The sequence below is a fragment of the Podarcis pityusensis genome (assembly GCF_964106645.2).
Source record: "Podarcis pityusensis genome assembly, chromosome: 9".
Lineage (NCBI taxonomy): Eukaryota > Metazoa > Chordata > Lepidosauria > Squamata > Lacertidae > Podarcis > Podarcis pityusensis.
Window position 1 is genome coordinate 19,289,685 of NC_138034.1, and position 27,763 is coordinate 19,317,447.

At 38.4% G+C, this 27,763-nt stretch overlaps 1 protein-coding gene across 6 annotated transcripts in view; it reads left to right on the forward strand.

Annotated features, from left to right (window-relative positions):
- Positions 1 to 27,763, forward strand: part of ATP8A1 (ATPase phospholipid transporting 8A1) — a 73,880-nt gene that overhangs the window by 24,902 nt on the left and 21,215 nt on the right. For 4 of the 6 annotated variants that reach the window (XM_081019829.1, XM_081019831.1, XM_081019833.1 and 1 more), the window contains 17 exons: positions 3,167 to 3,236; positions 4,830 to 4,957; positions 6,669 to 6,780; positions 7,553 to 7,718; positions 8,365 to 8,492; positions 10,973 to 11,050; positions 12,716 to 12,804; positions 15,154 to 15,198; positions 16,467 to 16,539; positions 17,736 to 17,841; positions 18,887 to 18,969; positions 19,094 to 19,143; positions 19,991 to 20,060; positions 22,174 to 22,258; positions 23,524 to 23,663; positions 24,717 to 24,855; positions 26,719 to 26,783. In XM_081019829.1, coding sequence (XP_080875955.1) covers positions 3,167 to 3,236; positions 4,830 to 4,957; positions 6,669 to 6,780; positions 7,553 to 7,718; positions 8,365 to 8,492; positions 10,973 to 11,050; positions 12,716 to 12,804; positions 15,154 to 15,198; positions 16,467 to 16,539; positions 17,736 to 17,841; positions 18,887 to 18,969; positions 19,094 to 19,143; positions 19,991 to 20,060; positions 22,174 to 22,258; positions 23,524 to 23,663; positions 24,717 to 24,855; positions 26,719 to 26,783 — 1,627 coding nt within the window. Of the gene's footprint in view, positions 1 to 1,002; positions 1,077 to 3,166; positions 3,237 to 4,829; positions 4,958 to 6,668; positions 6,781 to 7,552; positions 7,719 to 8,364; positions 8,493 to 10,972; positions 11,051 to 12,715; positions 12,805 to 15,153; positions 15,199 to 16,466; positions 16,540 to 17,735; positions 17,842 to 18,886; positions 18,970 to 19,093; positions 19,144 to 19,990; positions 20,061 to 22,173; positions 22,259 to 23,523; positions 23,664 to 24,716; positions 24,856 to 26,718; positions 26,784 to 27,763 lie in introns of all 6 variants that reach the window. The other 2 variants (XM_081019828.1, XM_081019830.1) reach the window with 2 other exon arrangements.

Below are 27,763 nucleotides of genomic sequence, written 5' to 3' on the forward strand. Positions count from 1 at the left end.
CATGTGTTTTAATCTGGTTTCAGTTTATTGTTGTTTTTAATTATTATTTTTTCATCAATTCTGGTGCCGGACTGTGCCTAGCAGACAACCAGTTTTGGATTTACTATCCTTTAATAAGTGGACAGTCATTGTTCCACCATTGTTCCATTTGATGCTTGTATTAGGAGATAGCTTTTATAGATTGGCCTTGCCAACTAGCCCAATAAATAGAGAAGAGGTTCTTCTGGTACCCATCCCACATCTCATGCAATAGAAGAATTGCTTTATGTTTTGTTTCTTAATGGATATTTTTAAAGAAAAAAAGCTGCAGAGGAAATAACTACTTCAGGGACCATTCTAAACTGGAAGCGTGTTTGCTTTAATTGAACATGAATCCTGCTCATTTTTAAAAAGCCGATGCCCAGAATTTTGGCAACATTATTATTATAATTATTCTCCTCATGTCCTATTCCATTGCTAAAAGAAGGTGTTAATTTCAAAATAAAATCAATTCAAGCGGGAGTTTTTATTTTTACATTTAGTGTTCATTTTAATTTCTTGAGAAAATGTGGGAATACTTTTCTGGGAACCTTGGAGAACCATGGATTCCAGTAGTAATGGAGGAATCCTCCAGAAGTGACTCCAGAAGCATCCATAGCCTTTCCCCATAACTCAATATAATTCTCAGAGCTACAGTATCATGTCTTTGCCACTGCATATCTTAAATAACCAGATGCTTACATTTTAACTATTCTAAGGGTTGTTGTTTTTCCCTTAAGAGTTTGTACCTAAATATATATATTTATTAAATAATATTTTAATTCTGATATGTCTATATCATTACCATATTTTCCTGGATCCTATTAAAATAGATTTTGAAAAAAAAGCCATCAAGCATTTATTAACATACTTTGTATAGTAATTTCCAACTTTTTGTCTCTTTTTGTCTTTTGTCTGTTTGATTTCCTGCCCTTTACTTGTTGTGTTATAATCATTTTAAAAATTTTAAATTGGGATATGTAGGTTGCAGTAGGGGAAATAGTGAAAGTCACCAATGGGGAACACCTCCCAGCTGATCTCATCAGTCTGTCTTCAAGGTTAGAATGAACCAGTTTCAGAACAAATGTGTATGTGGGTCCTCTTAGGCCAAAGCAGTGTTTCTGCCATCAACCATTTACATATTAATTGTGTACAGAAATTGAATTCTAGAAATAATGCAGCATTCGTATAAAATAGGAGAGCAAGAGAGGTTTACCTCGGCTTAAGCAAAAGGACTATTTTAGCTTGAGTTCTTAAAGACTATTAAGACTGCAATCCTTTCCATGTTTACTGTGGTATATACCCCATTTAAATAAATGGGTCATACTTCTGAGTTAACATGCATAGGATTGCAGTAACAAACACAAATGCAAGCATATTTGAACATCCAGAATTTGCTTTTCTTGCCTTCCTGTTACGTATGTAATTACACCATACTTAATAATTCTATATTATAAAAGAAACTGTTTCTTTGAAATGGTTCAATGTGCAGCTGCCTGTATTGAAATTAGTTAAATCTTTACATCATTAAATACATTCTTTTTAAAGTTTTAACTAATGTCCATATTTATATTCTAAAGAACCTGCTTTCAGTAATTTTATATAACACTCAAAAATTAGCAATTATTATACTTGAGCTTTTATAGTGGACCCTCAATACAAACGTAAATGTTGCACATTTTGTACTGCATGCAGTTAGCAAATAGTCATATTTTTCTTTGTAGAAATATTGCACGATACTTGGTATCCTTCAGATTTTGAAAGTCTTTGTGCTGTGATTGCATCTTATTTTGATTTCACTAATCAAATTCCAATCTGATGTCTCTAGTGGAGCATGTGTCCTTTCTTTTTAATGTTTCTGCTGCCTTGTTTATTTTCAAAGTCCATACAAAATATGCAGCCCCATGTTATGCATGTTAACTCAGAAGTAAGCCCACTGACATCCGTGGGACTTACTCTGTGAATAGGATTACAGCCTTACTTTGTATTTATAAAAACACATGAAGTACGACAGAATGTAAATATGTATCAACTAATTAGTATAGTGAAATAGTCTAAATTCTAATCAGTATTCAGTCATTTACACTTAAAGAAAAGAAGGCCAGAAGATAGCTCAATATCAAATTGAGAAATGTGGTGTGGAAACATTTTGTAATTCAACTAAAGGTTGGCACCAATCACACTGCTAAAGAGTTACAGATGGGTAGCCGTGTTGGTCTGCCATAGTCGAAATAAAAAAATTCCTTCCTGTAGCACCTTAAAGACCAACTAAGTCTGCTATACTGCTAAAGAGGATATTCCACAAAAGACCCTCTTCGGTGTCACCATATAATTCACTTCCTTTAATGATGAGGCATAGAGAAAAGCCCCATTGGAGCAGCTTAAGATATGGCCAGGCTAGTACGTATAGGTTCATTCAAGTAATTGGTCCCCAAGCCGTTTGAAGCTTGTCTTTCAGAATCAGATTAATAAGAATATTTCTTTATTAACTGGTTGATTTTAAAAGACTTCTAAACCGCTTAACATTTAGGAATTGCAAAGTGGTGTGCTATATAGTAAATTTATACAATAATAGTAAATATAATAGTAAATTGGAAACAAAATAAAATACAATTTCCACAGTTACCAGCAATATACACCCAATAGTCAGGAAATGCTTTGGGGAACTGAAAGGTCTTCAGCATACATTGAAAGCATAGGATAGGCAGTGCATCTGGAATAATGGTTCTGCTTCTGTCAGTTTTTTTTCCATATGTGCTTCATGTTGCATAAATTCAAAGTGCAAAAGTTTGGCTATCTCTGCAGAGTGCTTTATTGTTTTGTGGTATGTGATTCTGCAGATTGTAGTATTAGCATGGTGTCAAATATGTTTATTTGGCTAGCATTCTTTGCTTAATATTTTTCTAAGAATCTCTTAAGATCTGGAATATTTTCTCTACTTAAAGTATAAGGCAGTATGATCACTGATCAACTTTGTGTGGCTTACTATATATGGATTAGTATCAAAGCTCATACTTTGATAATCATGTTCTACAAATGTGAATGGCTGATTATAAATATAATTTATTTTTGAAAATAACATACTAAAGAATGGATATAACTTTTAAAGTGATCAACTCACAAAAATGAATCTTTTCCCCCCTCTAAGTGAACCACAAGCTATGTGCTACATTGAAACATCAAATTTAGATGGCGAAACCAATCTAAAAATACGACAGGTAAGTTGATGTCCATCAATTAAAAATGTTTATGTTGCCATAAAGTGTTGCTTCTGTCGTCACTAATGGATAGTGAATGGGAGATAAGATATATGAACGAACTGCCATTCAGGACCAGAGGTGTGCATACAATTCTTCTGGACTGCATAATGCCAAATGATTGGGTATCAAGTGTTCTTGTTGTCTCCATTTGAGCAAAACAGGAGGACAGATTTCAGTACCACCCTTCAATTATCTACGCCGCAAAAACTGGGACTGGGAAAATTGTATTGTGGAACAGGACATGTACCCCCAACTAGAAGACGCTTATAGTTTATCCACCAGCTGTTGACAGTGTGGTAAAGGGATTGTTACTTTCAATCCCATATTTTAAACCATACCACTCCTTTGCAAATTGGGTTGTAACTTGCTAATATTTTAGTAATGAAAGGTTAACACATAAATGTGTGTTAAGTAGAAGTTGGGTTTCAATATCAAGTTTGTGTCTTTGGAAGTTTTGGAGTGTGAGCTCTTCCCAGCTGCCCTGGTGCTTTTGCAGGTGAGCAGCACACCTGCAAACAGAAGTCTTTTACAGCAATATTTGTGTCACTCACTGTTAGTAATCAGTGTGAGAAGGAGTAACAGTCACACAAACCAGCAGTTGTAACTCCAGGGCACACACGCATACACACACACTCTGAGAAATAAGTAACTTGTTACATCTCCAGATTGAGGGTTAGGATTTCTGGGGAACCTGATGCTGATGACATGTTTTTCAAAAAGCATGAAGAAAGGTTGCTAAAAAGCTACCATAGTTACTGTCACTGTTTAATTTAGGAATGTTTTGGCGTTCGCCTAACGAATCTTATTGTCTCAGGCTTGTATCTAATATTTGTGAATATTTAGATGGGCACTTGTGACAGCTTTTTTTCAGAATGTAGGAAAATATAGTAGTGTGAGCAACTCTGGTTCAGTAACATATCATATTACTGAATACATTAATACGTTGTATTAATAGAATTTAACTCTGTGTGCTCTCTAAAGAACTCGCTGTTAAACCAAAAACAGTTTCATTTGAGCCAAATTACTGAAAACTGTAAGAAATATTCAAGGTAACAATGTTCAGATTATTCGGGCACAATTTAGCCACAAATTTCATAGCTGGCAACTTAAATTTTAATATTTCAAGAGGACTTCATCAGTAAAAATAAGATTGGAAACCATCTGTTCTGTCAAATGCTGGATTAATGCTATAGGAATGAACTCTGTGCATCCACGGTAACTTCCTTTTTTGTTTGCAGCAAAGCATAGGTTCTTGTTATATCAAAGATTGTAAGATATCAAAGATATCTGGTTTTCAAACAGTATTTTGAAGCTGATTTGTAATCCTGGTTTGGAGGAACAAAGACAAGCCGTTTTTCTTGGTTAGCTATAACAGCAAATATAGCTCTTCATGCATTCTCTAGTCATGCTGCTAAAACAAGTGAGTAGGACAGTACAGTTGTTCTGTGTTGATATAGGACATTGTCCCAGACTAAGAAAGCAAATATTGCTGTGTTCAATGTTTCCTGTATTGATTTGGTTATAGTGTTCCATAAAAATTTGTTGATTCAGGGTTTGCCATTGACATCGGATATCAAGGACATTGACAGCTTGATGAGACTTTCAGGAAGAATTGAATGTGAAAGTCCTAACAGACATCTTTATGACTTTGTGGGAAATATCAGATTAGATGAGCATGGGTATGTAACCATCTAAGTATCTTTTCATCATGCCATTAAAAACCTGTAGAGGATATAAATGATATAAGTATAAATGTATAAATGATATGAGAATATAAATGATATAAGAATATAAATTATATACCGCCCCCATCATTCAGCCCAGCCACTGAGATCCAGCGCCGAGGGCCTTCTGGCGGTTCCCTCATTGCGAGAAGTGAGATTACAGGGAACCAGGCAGAGGGCCTTCTTGATAGTGGTGCCCGCCCTGTGGAACGCCCTCCCATCAGGTGTCAAGGAAATAAGCAGCTATCCTATTTTTAAAAGACATCTGAAAGCAGCCCTGTTTAGGGAAGTTTTTAATATTTAATGCTGTATTGTTTTTAACACTCGATTAGGAGCTGCCCGGAGTGGCTGGGGAAACTCAGCCAGATGGGCGGGGTATAAATAATAAATTATTATTATTAGTGATTTTTTTTACAGATAATAAGCAAACATCAAGTGTTAAGTTATATATACTTTATGAATACATAGAAGAGGTATGAGTCTTCACAAGGCTTTGTGCTTTCATGGAGAACAAGCTGCTTACCATATGCAGCTGAATTGCAAACCCTTTGAAGTAAATTAAATATTCTGGTTCCCCTTTATAAACTTTAGCCAAAGGATCTCTCTTAAATCATTTAGGCTCCACCTTCAGGGCTGGGAAAGCAGGGCTGAAAACATTACTTCTTGCTGGCTCTAAGCTACCCACCAGCCTTGCAGATTATCTTCCTACCTGAGACAGAGAGGGATGTTTTCTGCAGAACTCAGTGCTTTGTTTCAAACTTTAAAAAAAAAAAAAGTGATTCTAGGAGAGGCTGAGACACATTCTGAGAAACTGTATGCTAGGCAGATTCCTTTTTCAGCTTCTTTTCCTTGTCTCACCTGTGAAGAGCATCTTCTTTTACCTTATCAGCTCTTTTCTATTTCACAGCATTTATATGCTGCTTGATCATAATAAAACCTCTAAACCATTTAGAAAAACTAGGATATGAAAGTTGCCGCGAGAGAGAATGTTGGATAAAATGGTCCAAGCTAGTACCCGTAGAGTACTCAATGCCTTCCCTTGTGATCTTTTTCTTGGCTAGCAGGCTGCCTTATGTTGATTAGAGTTATTTACTTAGCATCTTCCAGCAGTGCAGTAGATCTCTGCTTGGAGCGGTTTGCATTGTGTAGGTTTTTTTGAGAACTTGAAGATGGTTTTACCTTGCAGTGGAAGTTAGACTGCAACTTTGTGCTCCTAAGAGTTTAGTGTGGCTATGAAGCTGCTTGTACCTCGTGTGTGTTTGTTTGTGTGTGTGTGTGTCATCCGCATAATGTTCTCTTCATCCAACTAGCAGCCCACACTTCCCCACCCCGTTAAATATAGATTGTTCAAATCAAAATGATCCAATAATAGAAGTAAACCCAGTATAAAATTGCATGTTACTTAGATGTGGATTCCTTGAAGTGTATTGTCTTTTTCTTTTTACACTTTTCATCTAAGTGTTCTCCAGCGTAGAATGCTTTTTCAAACCTATGGAGAGGGAACATATAATTTCTTTCTAACTCCTTATTTTTCCATTACTATATTGTGATGTCTCAGGTTGATAATGTCAGAAATTGAAATAAAATAGACATTAGTTGGTATTTCCCCAAGTGGGTATTTTACTTAAAACTCAACCTAAGTCAATGTTTATTTTATTATTTTTAGCACTGTTCCACTGGGTCCTGATCAAATTCTTCTGCGTGGAGCTCAGCTAAGAAATACGCAATGGGTTCATGGTATAGTTGTCTATACAGGGCACGATACAAAACTCATGCAGGTTTGTCTTATAATAATGAATAATATTTATTTTTGGTTTGGATATTCTAATTCATGGGTACTACCTGTACCAATTTCAAACTGTACATTTGTGAGAAATCTAGACACAAGTAGCAAGGACCATGGTCCTGTAGCACAGGGTTATACCTAAAATGTAATTACTGCCTACAGTGCAGTGCTGTTGAAGCTCAGTAAACTAAAGACCAATCCATCACAAATCACAGGAGTTGTATATGTAGAACTGTGGTACAAGCTAATGTTGTAGACTTTATAGTGTTGGTCACCAATCCTATTTGGCAAATACACCGTATTTTTCTGTGTATAAGACTAGGTTTTTTTCCTTTAAAAATAATGTCCAAAATTTGGGTGCGTCTTATACACGGATAGATCTCCTCCCCCCATTTTCTTAAATTGGAGTCCCCAAAAATAGGGGGCATCTTATACATGGGGGCGTCTCATAGATGGAAAGATACAGTAATTGCATTAATTAAAACATGTGAAAGGAGTTCTTGATTTGCTAGTTATAAATTAATGGTTAAATGTACTTCATGTGTGTCATAGCAAAAAAATGCTTTTCTGTTCTTGTTTGCCTTCATTAGAAAGTACTGTATAGGGCCTAGGCAAAATGTTGTTTCATGGTGTAAAAACTGGTAATCACACTTATGGGATGGGCAACACATATGATTGTCTTTGATTTCCAGTACTATCTAGTGGGGGGAAATCACATGCATATGTCTTCTCTTATTTATGAACTCTTCTTATTCCATCCACAGAACTCAACAAGCCCTCCTCTTAAACTATCCAATGTTGAAAGAATTACAAATATTCAAATTCTGTTTCTGTTCTGCATTCTCATTGCAATGTCTTTGGTTTGTTCCATTGGTTCAGCTATATGGAATAAAAAACATGAGGAGCGGGACTGGTATATCAATTTAAACTGTGAGTACAGTGATAGTTAAATTAGCTTGTGTTCATAAAATAAGATAAATGTGTTATATCGTTAAGGTACAGTTTTGTTCATATAGAATAAGGGTTTTTACATCAAAATGTGTATATAAAATATACTTGCACTCACTGCTAGAAATTAACAAGAGAAAAGTTTTGTTCAGGACCAAATTATGATACGGGAAATGTCTGATTACATTTCATGTATCTGTTTTCTTTGGGGTTAAAAAGCAGCAGGCATGGAGGAGAAGCTTTATTCCTTTACACTCATGCCATGGTCCTTGTGAAAGGTGTGTCCCCAAGCTATTTGCTGTTGGAGGGAAGACTCAGAGAATACTTCCAGGTTCAACCTTGTTTGTCACACTAACCTTAGGGAATATTGCTGGGCAGCCATGTGGGTGTCTGAGGCAATTTGTCTCTTCCCCTTTACCCCTGAGCTGATTTCCTCCCAGAGAATATAACAGGGATGATTTTGTTGGGACTATAGATACCACAGGTTGAACTTGGTTTATCGTTTTTTTCTTTTCAAACCTTAAACTTTCAAAATGCCACCTGAGAAATGAACTTTTGGCATTACTGCTGTTAATTTCCTAAACTATAAACATATTCTTATTATCTTTCTTTCTTTCTTTTTAAACAGATGGTGGCGCTAATAATTTTGGACTGAATTTCCTGACCTTTATCATTCTTTTCAACAATCTCATTCCAATTAGCCTGTTAGTTACACTAGAAGTGGTTAAATTTATTCAAGCATATTTCATAAACTGGGTAAATACAAGCAATTTTTGTGCTATTTGCAGAGCTTTGATAAGTGCTTTCAATAATAAATGTTATATATGTCTTCTCTTTGCTATGAAAGGGAGGCTTTATTAAAGTAATGCAAACTTAATTACAAGATTAAATGTTTTTTATAAAATTTAAAGTTTGCAACATCATGCACCTTTTCATATATAATTTCATAGGCTTTAAATTTTATGGATTGTTGAAATCCCTTTCAACCCAGCATTGTGAATCAGTTTTCTGAGTTTGCAGCCTAAAGGAACTTGCATAGTCCTAGTACCACCTGATACACCATACTAATATGGAATCTGAGGCCAGATTGTGCATTTTGTGCAAAGGAAGCACATGCTGCCCCAGGGTCCACCTGTGAGATTTTATTTTGCCCATAGAAACTTCAGAAACAAGTGCAATAGTAATGGCATTCAGATAACTCCTCCACACATATACTGAACGTGTGGAAGGAAAATTGTGCCCTCCCCCTGCCCTCAACTTGTCCCTGGCCCCAGCATTTGTTCATTGAGTGGTATCTTGGTAAGAGCTATATGCCAGCATTCAACTAAACCCACAAAATTTGGTGGCCTACCTGGGAACATGATGATGTCAGGGGCGGGGCCAGCAGGGGCAGTTCCACTTCCTCCTTCGTTTGCTATATGCAGTGTGGGAGATGAACAGCCCTTACATGCTGAGCACAGCTGATAAGTGAATAACACTATGCAGTATACTGCATCTACAATAAGATTTAGATCCAAATAAAGCTACTTTCACATGCCCAAGGGTGTTTGGATTTGCCTTTCTAAACAGAATGGAGTTTCAAAGCAGTTTTTAATTGAGCAAGACAGTATGTCACTTGAAGGGGGGAAATTAACAAGGGATCCAGAGAGCTAACTTTGACACTCGGGGACTCTTTTCTTGCATCTTGAAACCGTTGGTTCGAGTCCTACCCTCCAGGGCAGGAGAAAACAAGCATGCTCCCTCCTCCATGTGACAGCCCTTAAGATATTTGAAGGTGGTTATCATATCACCTCTCATTCTCCTCTTTTCTGGGCTAAACATACCCAGCTCCATGTTAAGCTTGTGGTCCACCAAGACCCATAGATCCTTTTCACATGTATTACTGGCAAATCAGGGGGCCCAAACCCTATATTTGTGCATCTGGTTCTTCCTGCCTAAGTGCAGAACCTTACATTTGTGCCTATTGAATTCATTTTGTTAGCTTGCACCCAGTTCTCCAATCCGTTACGTCATTTTGAATTCTGATTCTGTCTTCTGTGGCATTAACTACTCCTCCCAGTTTGGTGTCATCTGCAAATTTGATGAGCATGCCTTCAATTCCTTCATCCAAGTCGTTTATAAAGACATTAAACAACAACGGGCCCAGGACGAAACCCTGCGGCACCCGACTTGTCACTTTTTTCCAGGATTACGAGGAACCATTGATGAGTACTCTTTGGGTTGGTCAGTCAACCAGCTACAAATCCACCTAACAGTTATCTCATTCAACCCACATTTTACCAGCTTCCTCGCAAGAATATCATGGGGGACTTTGTCAAAAGCCTTACTGAACAATATACACTATGTCCACAGCATTTTTCTGATCCAGCAAGTTTGTAATTCCATCAAAAAAAGAAATCAGATTGGTCTGGCATGACTTATTTTTGAGAAACCCATGCTGGTTCTTAGTAATCAAAGCATACTTTTCTAAATGCTTACAGACCAACTGTTGAATTATATTTTCTAGGATCTTCCCTGGTTTCGACGTCAAGCTCACTAGTCAGTAGTTACCTGGGTCTTCCTTTCCCCCCTTTTTGAAGATGGGGACATTTGCCCTCCTCCAGTCTGTCGGGACCTCACCTGTCCTCCAAGAATTCTTAAAGATAATAGAGAAAGGCTCTGAAATTACATCCTCAAGTTCCTTTAGTACCCTTGGATGCAGCTCATCAGGCCCTGGAGATTTGAATTCATTTAAAGTGTTCCCTTACTACCTCTTTTCCTATCTTGGGCTGCAGCTCCCTCCTTACATCATTCTGTTATCAGGGTGGACATCGCTTTCCTTTTGGGTGACGACAGAGACAAAGTAGGTGTTGAGTAGTTCCGCCTTTTCTTGGTCACCCAATAGCATTTCTCCATGTTCCCCATGCAGAGGACCTACCACTTGCTTGTTCTTTCTCTTACTTCGGACATAGCTGAAGAAACTTTCATTATTATTATTAATCTCTCTTGCAAGCCTGAGCTCATTCTGAGCTTTAGCCAGCCTGACTTTCCCCCTGCAACTGTTGGCTACTCTATTTCTAATGCATGTCCAGTAGATTTTTTTTTTTTTGCTAAGTGAGATCAGCATACATACGGAATTCTGGATAACTGTATCTGCATGAAATACGTCACACTGACAACAAGAAACATTATTTTCATGTAACAACATGAAATGGTGGGTTATCAGCTTTTTAAATGTTGCCTTTTCCTTTTGATAGGATATTGACATGCACTATGAACCTACAGACACTTCTGCCATGGCTCGCACTTCCAATCTCAATGAAGAACTTGGGCAGGTATGTTGTCCCTCCTAACACTTAATGGTTTTGAAATTCATGGAAATTGGTTATTAAAAGTTTCCATGAAAAATTAATAGGTTCCTAGATTTCAGTATTTTCCCTTAGAAATTTTTTGCTATATTTTGCTTCGAAACACCCTGAAACATTCCTCTGGTTTCTTACATCGCCTATATTTATTATTAATAATAATGATTACCCACCTTTCACTCTTAAAGTCCCAGGGCAGGTTACAACCATTAAAACACAACGTTAAAAACAGTTTAAAACTACTTACGATTACAAACATAAGGTGGGTCCTAAAAATAAACATATCACATGGCAAAAACCAGGGTAAAGAGCTGTGTCTCCCCACCACCACCCCAATGTTGGTAAAGCAGTACCAATATTTGCCCTAGCCCTAAAGATTAGAGACACTTCATCTGAAGGCGTGGCCCAAAAGAGACACTTCACCCCATCTCTGTCCTGATTAGATATCTCTATGCCCTCCTAAGAGAATGGAGAACTCTCTTGATAAAGGGTAGGGCTTTTTCAACAGTTATGTCAATAGATATTTAGTGAAGTGCAAATTCCACACGAAAACCCAGCAATCTGTTGTGGCATGGCTGAGAAGGGGAGACGTCCTGTTTATCAGCTGCATGCAGGCCTTTCTTCACATCTCATGAAGAGACATCACCAATGAGCAAGACAAAAAATAAACATTCGGTCTCCCATTTTTTTGTGAGAAGGGCAGGCAAGGGCTACATAATCCCAAACAGTAAGAAGCCTCGCTCTCTGCTATAAAAGGGCTTAGAATTGCAGCAACCCAGTGGTATCCACTAGAGGGCATGAAAGAACAAGAAAAACAAAACAAGCTCTTTTTAGCTGGGAAAAAAGGATTGGGAGCTACTTCACTCCTAGACTAGGATGCAGAGGACTCTATCCCAGGGATCAGCAAACTTTTTCAGCAGGAGGCCAGTCCACTGTCCCTCAGACCTTGTGGGGGAGCCGGACTATTTGGGGGGGGGGGGGGTGAATGAATTCCTATGCCCCACAAATAACCCAGAGATGCATTTTAAATAAAAGGACACATTCTACTCATGTAAAAACACACTGATTCCCAGACCGTTCGTGGGCCAGATTGAGAAGGTGATTGGGCTGGATCTGGCCCCCGGGCCTTAGTTTGCCTACCCATGCTCTATCCCTTCTGAATCTTCCTACATGCAGTTTAAATATGGTGATAAAAGCTCTGGAAAGACCTCCGTCTGAGCATGGGGGGGGGGGCGTGTCACTTGTTTAAAAACATTAACTCTTGTCTTTATGGTACAACAGAGCTGGATTAAAAGGAGAGTTGTGTGTTTTCTATCACATATGATTGGGAATCCATTGGGTAGTCTGAGCTTTTAGGCATGTAGGCTGCTGCAGAAAGTTACATCCATACTGAACAACTGGTAGCATTGGAGGTGAAACAGGAGTTCTGAGGGGACACAGTGATTAGAGGAACAAATGACAAACATTCCATCCAAACCAGCCAGTAATACTTCTTTTTGCTAAGGTTGTTTAGCATTTTCAACATTTATTATTTATACAGCATGTTAAAGCATGAAGAGTTTTTAACAGTTGAGACATTAATAATAGGAATGTAGGCTTAATGAGAAGTCTTAATCAGCCTTATCATTTGTTTAGGTCAAATACATATTTTCTGACAAAACTGGCACCCTGACATGCAACGTAATGCAGTTTAAGAAGTGTACTATTGCAGGAATCGCTTATGGGTAAGTTTTTCCATAAATATAGTTGCATTTGTACTCTTTGCTGCTTTAGTGAAAATAGTTTTTATTATTTGGGGTTTCAATCAAGTCAGAATTTAAAACATCAATTCAAATTGGAATATATCTTTAGCAGTTAAAAGCAAAATGCAATTAAAAAGGCCAGAAACCTATGAATTACTATGATTTCAGCACTATTTTACTGGTTCTTAAGCAATTTAATAATACCTTCACTTTATAGCACATGAACAGACATCTGGATGTTTCATATATACCTATTATACCTATGCAGAAATTATAATTGAGACTTTGAGCAGTTGGATTAAGACACCTCATAGTAACCATAAGACTAATAAGTATCTTTAGAAGTCCTAGTTCAGAAAAGTAAAATAAAAAGGGTCTTTTGATTTTAAAATATTTCCTATTTAACTGCTAAAATGAATTGTTGTTGCATAATTGAGGACTGTGTAAGTCCTTGATGCTTCTTGTGAAAGTACCTTTAGGCTTTTCAAGCAAAGTGGAATATTTTCAATTTAGGAAACCTGGCCATTGAGATCTGCAGTGAAATGTTGCAATGTTGAATGCTCTTATTTCGGGTTCAAGCCAGCCCACAAGCGATGCTCTCTTCCAATATATTTTCTTCCATTTCTTCTCATCGGCCCCTTGTCTTCTATTTATTCTGCTCTCTCCCCTCATCCGTGTCTCCTGAACATGATCCTTCCTCATTGAACTATTTCATGTGTTTGTGTCCCTCAGGAGTTTCTTTTCTTCCCTAAATATTTCTTTGTTGTTGTTGTTTTCCAAACCATTTTGGTTACATAAGGATACAAAGTTGGAGAGTTAGATGGCATAGGACAAGCCACTCCATCTCCAATGACTGCTATAGCTGGAATACACAGATATTTCTGTCTTGATGAGTTGAGTACAGTGGTACCTTGGTTCTCAAACGTAATCCATTCTGGAAGTCTGTTTCAAAACCAAAGCATTCCAAAACCAAGGTGCACTTTCCCATAAAAAGTAATGCAAAACAGATTAATCCATTGCAGACTTTAGAAATAACCCCTAAAACAGCAATTTAACATCAGTTTTACTATCTTACGAGACCATTAATCCATAAAATGAAAGCAATAACCAATGTACTGTACTATAAAATAAATAAAACAGTATTGTAGATAAAAATTAAAATTAAAACTTTTACTTACCTGCACTGATGATAGTCATTGTTTGGATGGGGGGCTTTTATCCATTTCTGCAGTCACGCAATCAATCTATCAATCAGTGGCTGCACTGGGTTCCATACAGTCACAAAAACAAATTAACTGAAAAAGCCTCAAAACAAAATAAATAGCAAAAACAAAAGCACCAAATATAAGCTCCAAAATATCACCTCCGAACACTTCAATCAGAAACAGAAGGCTTGAATTACAATGGGGGGATGCAAATTAGCAGTGCAAGAGGAAACACAGGGGGACGCAAAGCAGAGCACATTCAGCTTCCGAAAAAAAGTTTGAAAACCGGAACACCTGCTTCCAGTTTTGCAGCCTTCAGGTTCCAAGTTGTTCATGAACTAAGCTGTTGGAAAACCAAGGTACCACTGTATATAATTGCAATTGATTACTGAATAACTGAGTGAAATGAAAAACACTATTGGAGCTAAGTTATTTCAATTGGCTGTATATTTTGGTTAAGCAAATGCTTTTAGGCCTGCAGGGGAAAGGGTGGACAGGTTGATTGAAAGAATCCTCTCATCCTCCACACTCCCTACAGCAGGGGTTGGGAATCATTTCCAGTTGAAGGACCACTTTTTCTTCTGGACAGCCATCCGAGGGCCACATGCCAGCAGTGGGCAGGCTCAGGGGCAACACTGAGTGGAATAGTCAATGTAAATTTATTTACGGTTTTATGCATAGGCTTATTTCTACACATGCACAAATCTCTGTCCTCCATGCCAGCAAGCAAGAGGCATTATCAGAATTCCAGGATACATTTCAACCCAGAAAAGACATTCAGAATATGAAGTTTGGCCAGTGAGGGGTACAGCCTGGAAATTCTGAGGGCCACATAGAGAAGCCTGGAGGGTCCTCATTTGGCCTGCAGGCCTGCATATCCCCACCCTGCCCTACAGCATCTTCACACCTTAAGACATCATACCTTACCTGGCATATTAAACTTTGTTCACGGAACTAACTAGCTCTCAGCAGACTTCCACAGTGTGTTTCATATCACAATCCTTTTTGTTTTCTGTGTTCATTTTATTTTCAATTCCTTTTCATTAAATTCTCCTTTATGTGCCACCTGAACTTGACGCCTTTCAGAGCTATTTCCTATTTCTTTACCTCCTTTCTTTCCACACAGCCATTCTCCTGAATCAGAGGATTATGGCTATGCTACAGACGAGTGGTAAGCACTAACCTTCTTCTAGCGTTGGTTGTTTTTGCTTGGGCGAATGCAGACTGTCAGTATTTTGTGAGTAGGACTCAAGTGCAGAGCAGGAAAATGAAATCTGCATGTTTAAAACACTCTGTGGCCCTGGCACAATAAATCTTCTTTAAGAAAGAAACAGACTTTTTGTGGTTAGGAAAGTGACAGGGAAATGAAATGAAAAGTGTAGAATGAAGGAATGATTGATCATGAGATAGGTAGATAGATAGATAGACAGACAGACAGACACACACCCACACACACCCCACAAGCACTGCAGGATGAATGCTCATTGTCATTTAACCTCTTGACAAAAAAAAAAAATCAGAATAAACGCTCAGTAAAGACTGGATGTAATAAGCTCCTATCCTAACCTCCACATAAGCTTTGTAGAAGCAAATCAATAAATGGGTTACCTGGAGGATGAATATGAATGTGTATCTTTCTTATTAACTATAGAACAACTTTTTAAATTAAATAATAATACTTTAATAATAATAATTTATTATTTATACCCCACCCTTCAGGCTGGACTCCCCCAACCACATAGAGAAATTGATAGTGTACATAAGTGGCACAGCTCCTGACTCTGAAGGAGAGTACCTCTAAATGCAATGTCAAAGTTTGAATACCACAGGTAGCCACAGGTATCTCCCTGTTGAGGATATAGGCATTGGAAGCTTTACTGGTCACGCAGGTATTGGTTACACAGTAAAATGTGTATTTTTCTATAAACCTGTTAAATTTCTAAACACATAAATACCCTGAGCTTAGAGTTCCCTTGTTAGCAAAACATTCATAAGTGCCAGAGTCCAACCAAGTGAAATTCTTGCCTGGTAGAAAACCTGGTAATAGCAGAAGTTGCTTTGCAACTTACACATGCAAGTCATGATTTGATGTTGTAGTTGTCAAGTTATTAATATGCATGGGTAAACTAGCAAAGTTGTAATTTGTTTATTATGTGTATTTGTATATCAAGATCCTATCTGGAACCCGCATATGGGCATTTCTTTTGTTGAAGTTAGCTGAACTACGCAAACAATCACTCAAACAAAGAGTAATTAAAATTTCAGGATTCCTTAATAAATACAGATTGTATTCCCATATTAGTTAATACTATATTAGTTAATACTAACACAGTGTAATCAAGCCCTGTGTCTGCTCTATAGCGTGTGGTGCTAGGATGTGTATTATTAAGAGATAAATTACATGTTTGTATGCTTTCATTTTTCTTTTATTTCTTTTAGGCAGAGCTCACAACCTGGAGATGAAAAAATGTTTAGCGATTCATCATTACTGGAAAACCTCCAAAACAAACATGTAAGATATAGAAATAAATACTACGTTTATATGAAGAAAAAACGGAAATTCAGCAAAGCAAAAGGAGCCTATCATAAACAGGAAACTTAATTCGTATTCCAGTCATCTGCACATGTACTTTCAATAAAGCCACATCGATTTAAATAAGATTTACTTTCATAAGGGTCTAACTAAAAGTTCCAAGTAAATGTGTGTAAAACGCTGGTGGCCACTTTTGTAAGAGGAGGATGTGGTTTGGAGCAAAGAACCAGTGACCAGAGGGGTAGCCTTTTCTACTACAAAACCCTATTCCCTTCACGACTTTAGGTGCCCATCTACCCATACAATCTGGATTAGGCTCCAATGCCTGCCTGTTATTTTCATGGAGGAAAGTTCTCCTTCCCTTCACTCCAGCAGGATATTTTCCCCCACCCAGATGAGTGCCGCAACCCCAGAGTCGGTCACGACTAGACCTAATTGTCAGGGGTCCCGTTACCTTTACCTTTACCTTTACACACACACATGTAGCAGGTTCAGGGGCTCTATTACACTGGCTCTTTGTGAAAAAGTGTCTTGAAGTTAAAGACAAAACACGTCACCAACACAAAATGTATTTTGACCCTTCTGTTTCATTACCTTGATCCTTTCTCTCCTGCTGTCCACTTTTATTTAACTCCTTGCACATCCAGACATCTTCCCTTGCAAATATTTAAATGGTGTTTTAAAGTATCTCTTTTCTCAATTTCTTAAACCCTGAACTTCCCTTATCTTTTTTCCTTTCCTTTCGTTTGTGTCCCTTTCCTGTTCCTTGTCTTTCTTAGATTTAAGCCTGCTTAGGGGTTTATTATGTTAAATTCAATTTATGTTCACATTCAGTCTGTTATAATTATTCCAGTAGGAATCCTTTAACTGGTGCATCTTGGGAGCACTAGTCCCCTGTATTAGCTTGCTTGACTCTCTGTTTTCCTTGAATAGCAGAAATACATGCCCTGAGAATATACTGTTTAAGACAATATACTGTTTAAAACAAGTCTGTGTCCCACTAATACCTTCCCATGTCTCCTTGTAGTTGACTGAAAATAAAACAAGTCTTGAGTCTGATAAAAAAATAATATACTCTCCACAGCTACAGTTTGAACTATTCTTATATGCTTATAGCTTTAAATTTTGAAATGAGGCATAATTAATTTGTATTGTTTTATGTGTGTCTGTTTTAGCCAACTGCACCTATAATTTGTGAGTTTCTAACTATGATGGCAGTGTGTCATACAGCAGTTCCAGAAAGAGAGGATGATAAGATCATTTATCAAGCAGCATCTCCAGGTAAGGTCATTGAAACCTGTGAAGAACGTTGTTGAGCGGATTGACTAAGTTGATCCCCCCCCCAAAAAAGTTTTTTTAAAAAGTGACATAAAGTCAGCATATTATTAATGAGCAGGTTACACTCCTCTATTGATCATAATGCATCTCTGTTGTAAACACATAAGATCATAGTGGCGACTCACCTGGTAAATCACTAGACTAAAGGATTTTCTTAGGTACTTATTACCAGTGCTTTTCTTCTAGGAAAAGATGCCCGTTCTGCTTACCCTTGAATACCCCCAGAAAATTACAACTTGCTTGTGTCAAGTTAGCACAACTGCAAGCAGAAGCATAGTGTAAGGGGAGCTATCGCCCTGAGCACAAAAAAATAGTTTTTTGCTGCCCTGCCTGTAGGCGCTGCCCGCCTGCCTCACCTGAGCAGCCCGCCATGCAGTAGCTGGGAGAGGACGGGTCCTTGCATCTCTCAGCCGTACGGCATCCCCCGCCAACAGGGGAAGCGAGCAGACAGCACAACTAGCGGCAGTGGTGGCACCCCAGCCTGAGGTGGCACACACAAATGTCACACCACTGCTCCACAGCTCCAACAGCAAGTTTGCAAAACATGTGTTAACAGCCTTTCACCCTATGTATGCTCTGTTCTTGTGGGGGATGTGGAAGCACGGTTAAAAGTATGGATCACTTCCTAAGCAGTGCTTCATGTGCAGGAAACACCCTTACTTGCTGGAACAGCCTTTGATTTAAAAGCCATTGACTCACTTTCAGTTTAGAACTGAAATATCCTAGTTTAGAGATGCCAGATAAGGAATTTCTTTCACATACAGAAGACAAAGGGGAAACTGAGTAACAGAGGTAGGAAGAGGCTGAAAGGCTTTACCAGGAACATTAATCACACGCATTAAAGAGTAAATACACCAGGAAACTTTAAATGTGTCATTTTTCTTCCCAATATTTAAGACATGAACTGCAGAGTATATAAAAATTGAGATGTCAGTGTTTTCACTTTTATCAATTTGCTAGTCAAATAACAGGGAATGGTTTGTTACAGATGAAGGAGCATTGGTTAGAGCAGCCAAGCACCTCCATTTTGTTTTCACTGGAAGAACACCAGACTCTGTGATTATAGAATCTGTAAGTACATCTAAAATAGTAAAGATTTAACTGTTGTTGCTAATAGTTTTATTAGTAGAGAAAAAACTTTTGGAAAACATTTTTAAAAGACTGAATTAATCATGATTTCATTTTTTTCCCCTAGCTTGGACAGGAAGAAAGATATGAAATGCTAAATGTGCTAGAATTTACAAGGTAATTAAACACCTGTGATTTATTTCTTGTTTAGTATTTAAGAAACAGTTTTTTCTTAGGTAAAGGAAGTCTCTTTTTGAAAAGGAAAAGTTTGAGAAAATGGACATTCAAAGCGTAATTTAATTCATGAGCCGTCCTATATTTGGGCTTTTAAGCACAACAAAATAAGCTAGAAAACTAGAGTAGGACATTCTGTGAGAGAGAAAGAGTGTAATATAGCGATAAAGTACAAAATAAGATTTTTAAAGAGACTGATGAAAGCACAAAGAAATTAAAAGAACAAAAACATGAAAATATGCAATTCATTGTCCACAGAAATAGTACAGCTGTAAAGTCCATCCTATTTATCATTTATTAATTATTAAATAACCCTTAACACCTCATACTGCTAATTTTCTCATTCCAACAACATAAATTTAAAACAGCATTATATTGAATCTTTTTAGTTACTCATCCTTCCCAGTGTTTCTTATAGTACATAATTTACAAATAAATTATAATTCTATTGTCATATACCATTTCCCCCAGGTCTTTTAATGTTGGGGGGGGGAGTTCTGCCCCTCATTTTTTAAAACAGAAAACCTATGTGTGAAAAGACCACTCTTATTTTATCAAAACTTACATTGTTTCATAGATGGAATATTTTGCAAACATTTGTAGGGCGGGGAGGGGGTAGGCCTTATATTTTAGAGGATATTTATTTTTTCTCTCTGGTAAACATTTTCTCATTTCAAGATATGTGGAATCAATGCTTATGCTCCATCTTATATATGTTTATTGTATAAGTCTATCACACCCTACTAAGTTGCTTAAAACCTGTTTGAAATGGAACATGCCTTTCATTCAGTTCTAGGAAAAGAATGTCTGTGATTGTCCGCACACCTACAGGAAAATTAAGACTTTACTGCAAAGGGGCTGTAAGTTGTTGGCGATGTTGTTGTTGTTTTCATTTTCCATTTCTTTGCACTATTTGCTATCAAGGATTGGCTGTGAAGCGTTATGTTAGACGTAGGCCCAATAGAGATTACCGCTTTATGGAGTGGAAAGACGTCCCCGCATTTACAGTGGTGGTTATTTGTATTATTAATACATGGCAGGTGACATTAAGTGGGGAAGATAATTCCTTTGAACTATAGATTCTCATAATACAGTTTTAGAGACTACATCCCAGCATCCCTGGTGCATTACAGCAATACTGAGATGGTGGTCTGTGGGGCCTACCTTTCAATCAGCGCTCTGAACTTGATTTCTCACTGAAATCTGAATCACAGAAAGTCAGTCCCATACTCCCATGCATGTAAGATGTTCTCAGTTGGAATGAGCTTCCCCTCGTGGATGGAGGCAGGAACACTGAGAGAGGTTCTGAATCATTCATTCATTCCTGTCTTTGCATGAAGCAGATGCTGGGTACACTCTCAGTCTTGTCTTCTGTAGCTCAGGCCTGAATACAGTGGTACCTCAGGTTAAGTACTTAATTCGTTCCGGAGGTCTGTTCTTAACAGTGTAACAGTAACCTGAAACTGTTCTTAACCTGAAGCACAACTTTAGCTAATGGGGTCTCCTGCTGCTGCCGCGCCGCCGGAGCACGATTTCTGTTCTCATCCTGAAGCAAAGTTCTTAACCCGAGGTACTATTTCTGGGTTAGCGGAGTCTGTAACCTGAAGCATATGTAACCTGAAGCGAATGTAACCCGAGGTACCACTGTAGTGTAGTGTGCGTAATTATGTTTTATTGTTTCAATTTTCTGTTATTTTGTGGCATTAGTCATTGTCTCTGTTTTCCTTTGGTCCTGTCTTGGTGACTGTGGTTTAAATGTTTCTCCTCCATGTTAGTTCCCTCACTCTTGGTCCTGGTGTTATCTACCCTCAGCATCCTGCTACTGTATTTTTCTTATTCTAGTACATTCCCCATTTTGTAGAGCCTGTGTTTTTAAAGACTTTTTAAAAATAGTATATTGTTGCCTCCCTATTCCTTGATCTCTCCATCTGTCTGTCTACCTTGGCCCAAGCCCTTCTAAGTCTTCATCCTGTTTCCTAGTTTCCTATGTGCTCCGAGCTGTAGACTGCAGCAGCAGTGAGCAAACATAAACACCTAAAGCAGGACTGGGAAACTTTTGGCTTATTGGGCCACAACTCCCATCATCCCCAACCTTTGGCCGTGCTCTAGCTGGGGCTGATGGGAGTTGTAGTCCCACAATATATTAAGGACCAAAGGCTACCATAATGGGGATAGTGTATATTATCTGTGTTTTGCAGGATGCTCAGGTTATGTTTGTACGCTCAGGTTGAATTACACATGTGCTTTGCATGGTCTGGTCCTTTCCCTTTTCTGGCATCTTAAGCTTTTTAGTTTGGTTTGGTTTGGTTTGGTTCTTTTGCCTATCCTGCACTAAGTTACGGCTAGGATTTGCTTGTCTGTCAACCACCACTTTAAAAAGAAATGCATTATTGTGTACTGATGAAATATCAGACCAGTTGGATAAGTCATCAAATATATGAGAAGAAAGGGTGATAAAGGGAAGGCAAATGGCATAAATGACAGCTAAATGGCAGGTTTAGGGTGTGTGTCAAATAGAGGCACTACTGTGGGTTAAAGAGTCCTGTAGACTGTACCTATTTAATAAGGAAGTATATAGCCTGGGACAATCCGCCAGTGACATAAGCACCAAACATTTGCAGTACAGATCCCATAAATCAGTTACATGTGCAACTGACCCACATACTACAGTAAAGGCTGTGAATATTGGCTGTATATTGTGTGTATTGCACTGGTGCAAATACAACTGCTACAGAATTTGTTGAGTAACAGGAATCAAAAATCCGCTTTTCAGTCATAACCTTAAAAAACATTTGTGTGTGACTTTTTTCTGAAAAGCGTTATACGAATATTCTGCATAAATAAATAAATTAATAACAGTATGATGATTTACAGTTGGATTGTAGTTATTACAGAAATGCATTTCCTCTTTTAATTTTTTCCCCATTGCTTTGTAAAAGAAATCTTGCTTCAATTTGTTTTGTTCCATTATAGGACACAGTAATTTATGATCGCCTGGCTGAAAATTCAAGATACAAGGAAATTACCCTGAAACATTTAGAGCTGTTTGCTACAGAAGGTATTATTATTTGCATAATAGTTGGTTATGTATAAAACCATTAATGTAATAACAATACTATGATTTTGTAACAATTGGTGGTTATTGTAAAAGAGCCCTCACTTTCTTCATTGAAGTTCATGCAATGTAATGTAGTGGTTCTTCCTTTTTCATCGTGACTGAGAGATGCCTTTACGCATGTACATAGCTTGATTCCTCTTCCGTTAATTTCTCTGCTTTTGATTACATTAGTTTGGTAGATGAATGTGTGAAATGATCTCATTGAGAAGCATGGTGTTTGAGATAATGTGAGGGAATGTGAAAGGTGTGTCTGTGGGTATTATGCTCCTGTTGGTCCATTCACACATGGAAGTAGCAATACGATGCAACAGTTATCAAAGGAAAAAGAGCTTGTGCGAACAAATACAAAATTTTAGTTCATCTTGAAATTTAAGATTTTGATTGGTTCAAAAACATCTGATACATTTAGCAATTACCTATACCCCAAACCAGGAGCACTTCTCTTATAAAGGGGGTGGTGATTTTTCATGGAAGAGTAGCAGATTGGTGGCAAATGTTTGCAATTATGTTGTCAGATGCTCACATACAAGCTGGCTGTCCTCTGAGAGGAATACTGTCTTTGTAATGGAGTGGTCACATTCTTTTGGATTCATTATAACTAATTATCCAGACGCAATATCATTTCTCATTTCCATATGTTGGTGTATTAATCAAATTAGCACAATACTTTTGTGTTTATTTTGTATGATTTACTTTTATGTCTTTATTCTGCTTTCCTAAATATTTATTTTTGTTTTAGGAAGAATAGTTTGTGCTTTGGTGTTCTGAACATCTTTTCTTGACTTGAGTTGTAATACTGTATAGGAGGAGGGGTGGGGTGATTTGAAAGTTATGGTAGTTCCCATTGTTTCTAGTGTACCTGAATACCTGTGAACATTTGGATTGAAACACTAACGTGAAGCTACTATATACTGAAAGAATCTGGAGTTATGATGTGCTGTTTTTTAGAAGAAGCAGGGGGTGCATCATATGAGGTGTAGATGTTGCTTCTGTCTGGATATCAGTGTAAGATAAAAATGGTTCTGTGGCTTCTGTGGCTATTTTATATATTCAGGAAGCATTTTTTGTTTCCAGATTCTAAACTCTACTACAAACTCAGATGACAAAGGATATTTGTGATGCGAGGTACCATATGAAACCAATACTGTAAAATGATAAAGAAATGAATAATTATTGAACCTTGTATGACCATTTTATTTCCTTAGGCTTGAGAACACTTTGTTTTGCTGTTGCTGAGATTTCAGAAAACGACTACCGAGAGTGGCTAAACATCTATCAAAGAGCTGCAACTGCTGTACAAAATAGAGCACTGAAACTTGAAGAGAGTTATGAGCTAATTGAAAAAGTAGGTGTTGTGTGTTGCCTGAATATGTTACTTGTATCTGCCATATCTTGCATCTTTTGAAGCTAATGCTGATCATATTTAGAATTTTATTGCATCTCAGTTTGCTCAAACAATTTAAAAAGAAGCCCAGTGCCCCTTTATACTGAGCTGAAAGGTGGTAAATTATGTGGAGGCATCCCTCAGTCCAGCTCTCTTGGTTGAGGCTGGTGAACAAATGATCAGGAGTTTGATCAGTGGGTTGCCCGTCATCGGTAGCCAGCATAAAGCCCCCAAATAGGGTGTTCCATGGGTGGGAAGGCAGCAGAACTGAGCCAGGCTGGATCCTGCAAATCAGACCTGATTTGGACATACTGTGCTAGCCTTGAGCTGGCGCAGAGATCAGTCCAGATCCAGCCTCTCCACCTTCTACTAAAGATGTGGGGAGGGGAGGGGAAGTGGTTTGAATTGTGCCATAAGTCTATTTTGGAAAACCCAAAATATGGCCAACACACTGATTTGAAACAAAGCCTTTTTAATTTAATTTGTTAAGCTTCATCAAATAAAGCTACTGGGCCTAGTCAGTTATATACAAGAAAGTCTTGAAAGAGAGCTGAAGCTTTTCCCTGCTAAGGCCATCCCTTCCCAAATGTCTTGCCCTTGTGCTCAAAAATACTATACTGATAAAATGCCTAATGCCCCATGGTTTTCCAGAGTAGCAGGAAAGAGAATGAACTGCCTCAAAATGAATGATCACTTCTAAAAAATGGTAAGGAGGCCAGAAAGATCCAGATGATTTCCTCCTGCTGCTATTGCTGTTCCCAGAAAGAATGACTGTAAGAACAAATCAAAATAGACATGAAGAGCAAAGAGTTGCAAATCATACATTAAGGCATTGAGCCCAATTCTAAGCAAACATTGAAAATAAGTGTCACTGAAATATTTCAAAGTAAATGCTTCTTTAGATTATGCTTATTTGGCTAGAGTCCCTGTTTCTGTATTTATTTATTTTTACATTCAAAACTGTATTTGTGGTTGTTGTTGTTTAAAAATCTCTCTGATATGCTCTTTTCAAAGAATCTTCAGCTACTTGGAGCTACAGCCATAGAAGATAAGTTACAAGACCAAGTGCCTGAAACAATAGAAACGCTAATGAAAGCAGATATTAAAATTTGGATCCTTACTGGAGATAAGCAAGAGACTGCTATTAACATTGGTAATGTGTAAGACTTCAGTCTTCATGCTACATTGTTCTTTTAAGTTTTTAATAATAGTAAAATAATAATAATGGAAAGAAATATGCATTTGTGTACTGGAAACAAGTGAGTGCTGCTCTTTCTGACCTAGACCTGCATTTACCCTAAGGTGCCCTGAGATGCAGGTGTCACTTATGAGAAAGCACTTCCTCTTGGCTACAGGCTAGGATGCAAAGATGAGAGACAGAGTGCCCTTGCCAAGCTAGAAGGCAACAGGATATTTCTGGCTTAAGAAAGAAAAAATAATGCCATTCACCGTGCTGCCTCTCCTCTCCCCCTTACACCCCCCACTGAGGTAGATGCATTGCTAAGGCACAAACTAAACCCCAAAGCGGCTTTTTCTCTTGCCACTTCACCATAAAGAGGAGCAAGCAAGACACTATTCACACTGCCCCTCCCTCTCTCCCCTGCCTGGGGAAGGCATGATCCAGAGAGCCTGACTACAAGTATCAAACCATCTTTTGCCCGTTGGTAGTGGCAGACATTCCTTCACAGGGTCCAGATTCAGGATGCCTTTCTCCTCCTTCCCAGGGGAAGGAGTTGCTCTGCCCCCCAGTGTGACCCTCCCCATGGTCGAAGATACCGTATTTTTCACTCCATAAGATGCACTTTTTCCCTCGTAAAAACTAAGGGGAAATGTCTGCGCGTCTTATGGAGCGAATGTGTGGTCCCTGGAGCTAAATTGCTGGAGTGCGGCACACTCCTGAGCTGCTCTTTGGGGCTGGCGGGGGAAACCCCAGGTGCCAGCAGAGCAGCCAGGGCTTCCCCCTCCAGCCCCTACAAGCTCTTGCTTAGCCGCGCGCAGCCTCCCCAGCCTGGGAGAGGCTGCGCGTGGCTGTCCCATAAGCCAGAAGAGCTTGCTGTCCTGGCTTCTGGGATTCAGAATATTTGTTTTCTTGTTTTCCTCTTCCAAAAACTAGGTGCTTCTTATGGTCTGGTGCGTCTTATAGAGCGAAAAATATGGTAGTTGGGGTCCTTTCAGGTCCTCAGGTGCCCTGTGTTTTCCTCTGCCCTTTTCATGAGTTTCATATCTGTCCTCTCCTCTTGTTGTTGTTGTTGTTGGTGGTTGTTATATTAGGTGGGTATGCACATTTGTGAGTTTTCAGATCCCTTCCTTCACCTATTTCTCTCTCCTTGCTTGCCCACTCCATCTGGTGTGTCTGTTTGATTTCTTTTGTCACTGTTTCCCTCTCCCTTTTTGTGTCTGTGGGTTTGGGAGATCAGGTTGTTGGTCGCTTTATGGGGTAGGTTTGGTCAGTCGGGGTTTGCCCTGTGCCCTTTGGGGCCATAACTGTGATCAGACCAGAGGTATGCTCAGCTTACGCTGCGATACTTGCAATATAGGGCAAGTCTGTATTAAGAGACACATTTTTCACAATTCCCGCACTCTCTGGAATACGGGATCACATTTGTGACAGGCATTGGAGAGGTGCATTCTCTGATTCTAGCTCAGAGAGGAGCATGACTCTGTCAGTTTTGTGCCTTTTTTGGTCTGATGCACAGCATCTAGCTGTTCTCCTTATGGCCGCCCCTGCTGGCTCACCACATTACAGCATGACAGAAAGAGGGCGAGAGATTAGACTGTACTGTCTCCCTCACCCAGAGTCTCACAAACAGATGCTTTCCCCCTTCCCCTGCAGTGGGAACTCCCCATAGTCTTATCAAGGATGCACACATGAATATCATTGAAGATCCAATGGTGCAGGTGGCTGGCCCTGCTGGCAGGGATAGGTCAAAGGGCAGACAATCCCATAAATCCAGGCATAAAAGTCAAACACCAACACTAAGTTCTCTTAATAAAATATTGTATTTCTTTCTAACAGGACACTCATGTAAACTCTTGAGAAAGAACATGGGGCTACTCGTCATAAACGAAGGCTCTCTCGATGTAGGTATAATTGAAAAAAATGCGCTAATGCCTATGTGCTATCATTTACAATGCATGGGTCTCTGGAAAAACTTTAAACCGTCAGTATGTGTTTGGATCAAATTACTAAAAAAAATTCAGACAGGACTGATGGAAGTAAAAAAATTTTGAATAAGATGTAAAAGTATGTTTAATTTTTGTTGAAAATGATACGTTAAAAAACTAATAAAAATTTATATATATATAAAAAACTAAAAATATACAACATGCAGGAAAGCATGTATGTGGCTGACACATATATCCCCTGATAGCATCTAATAAAAGAATTCAGCTTTTTCTTGCTGCTGCTCCAGTTCTTGTTCTTCTGCTTGGAGGGGGCAGGATAACACTGAACACAATGATGGTGTGTCACGTGTTTATTTTACTAGGTTTTATCATGGGTCGGTGACAGCGATGCATCCTTGTAAAGTCGAGCCAATCCCTGACTCGTCTCTCCTCACTTCAGATGCTTCCTAATTTGAGATTCAACGTAGCTGACTCTTTGTATGCCACCAGAGGGTGGTACTGAGTTACTGAAATTAAATGACATACAAAAAGAACAGTAAGACAGGGACAATATGTAAAAATAGCAAGTGATAAGTGATACAAATTGAAGTACTGATACAGTATATTGGCTAAGAGTAAGAGCTATGCATCCATTCAAATCTCACCTCCGTAATAAACTTTATAGGTGGCCTTAGGCAAGCTATTACTCTATTAGCTTCATCTCCTCAATCCCCATTTGCAATATAGGGATAATAATAATAGCCTACCTTACATGGATGTTGAAGATGTTTTAAGTGACATACTTTTGAATTGCAAAATGTTAATGTTGTACAATAATGTGAAAATGCAAAAAAAGAAGAAGAAAGGCTAGGCATAGTTAATACTTGGAAATTCTGTGGATTTCCGTAACATTATTCTTCATAGTTGTAAGGTAAAGGTAAAGGGACCCCTGACCG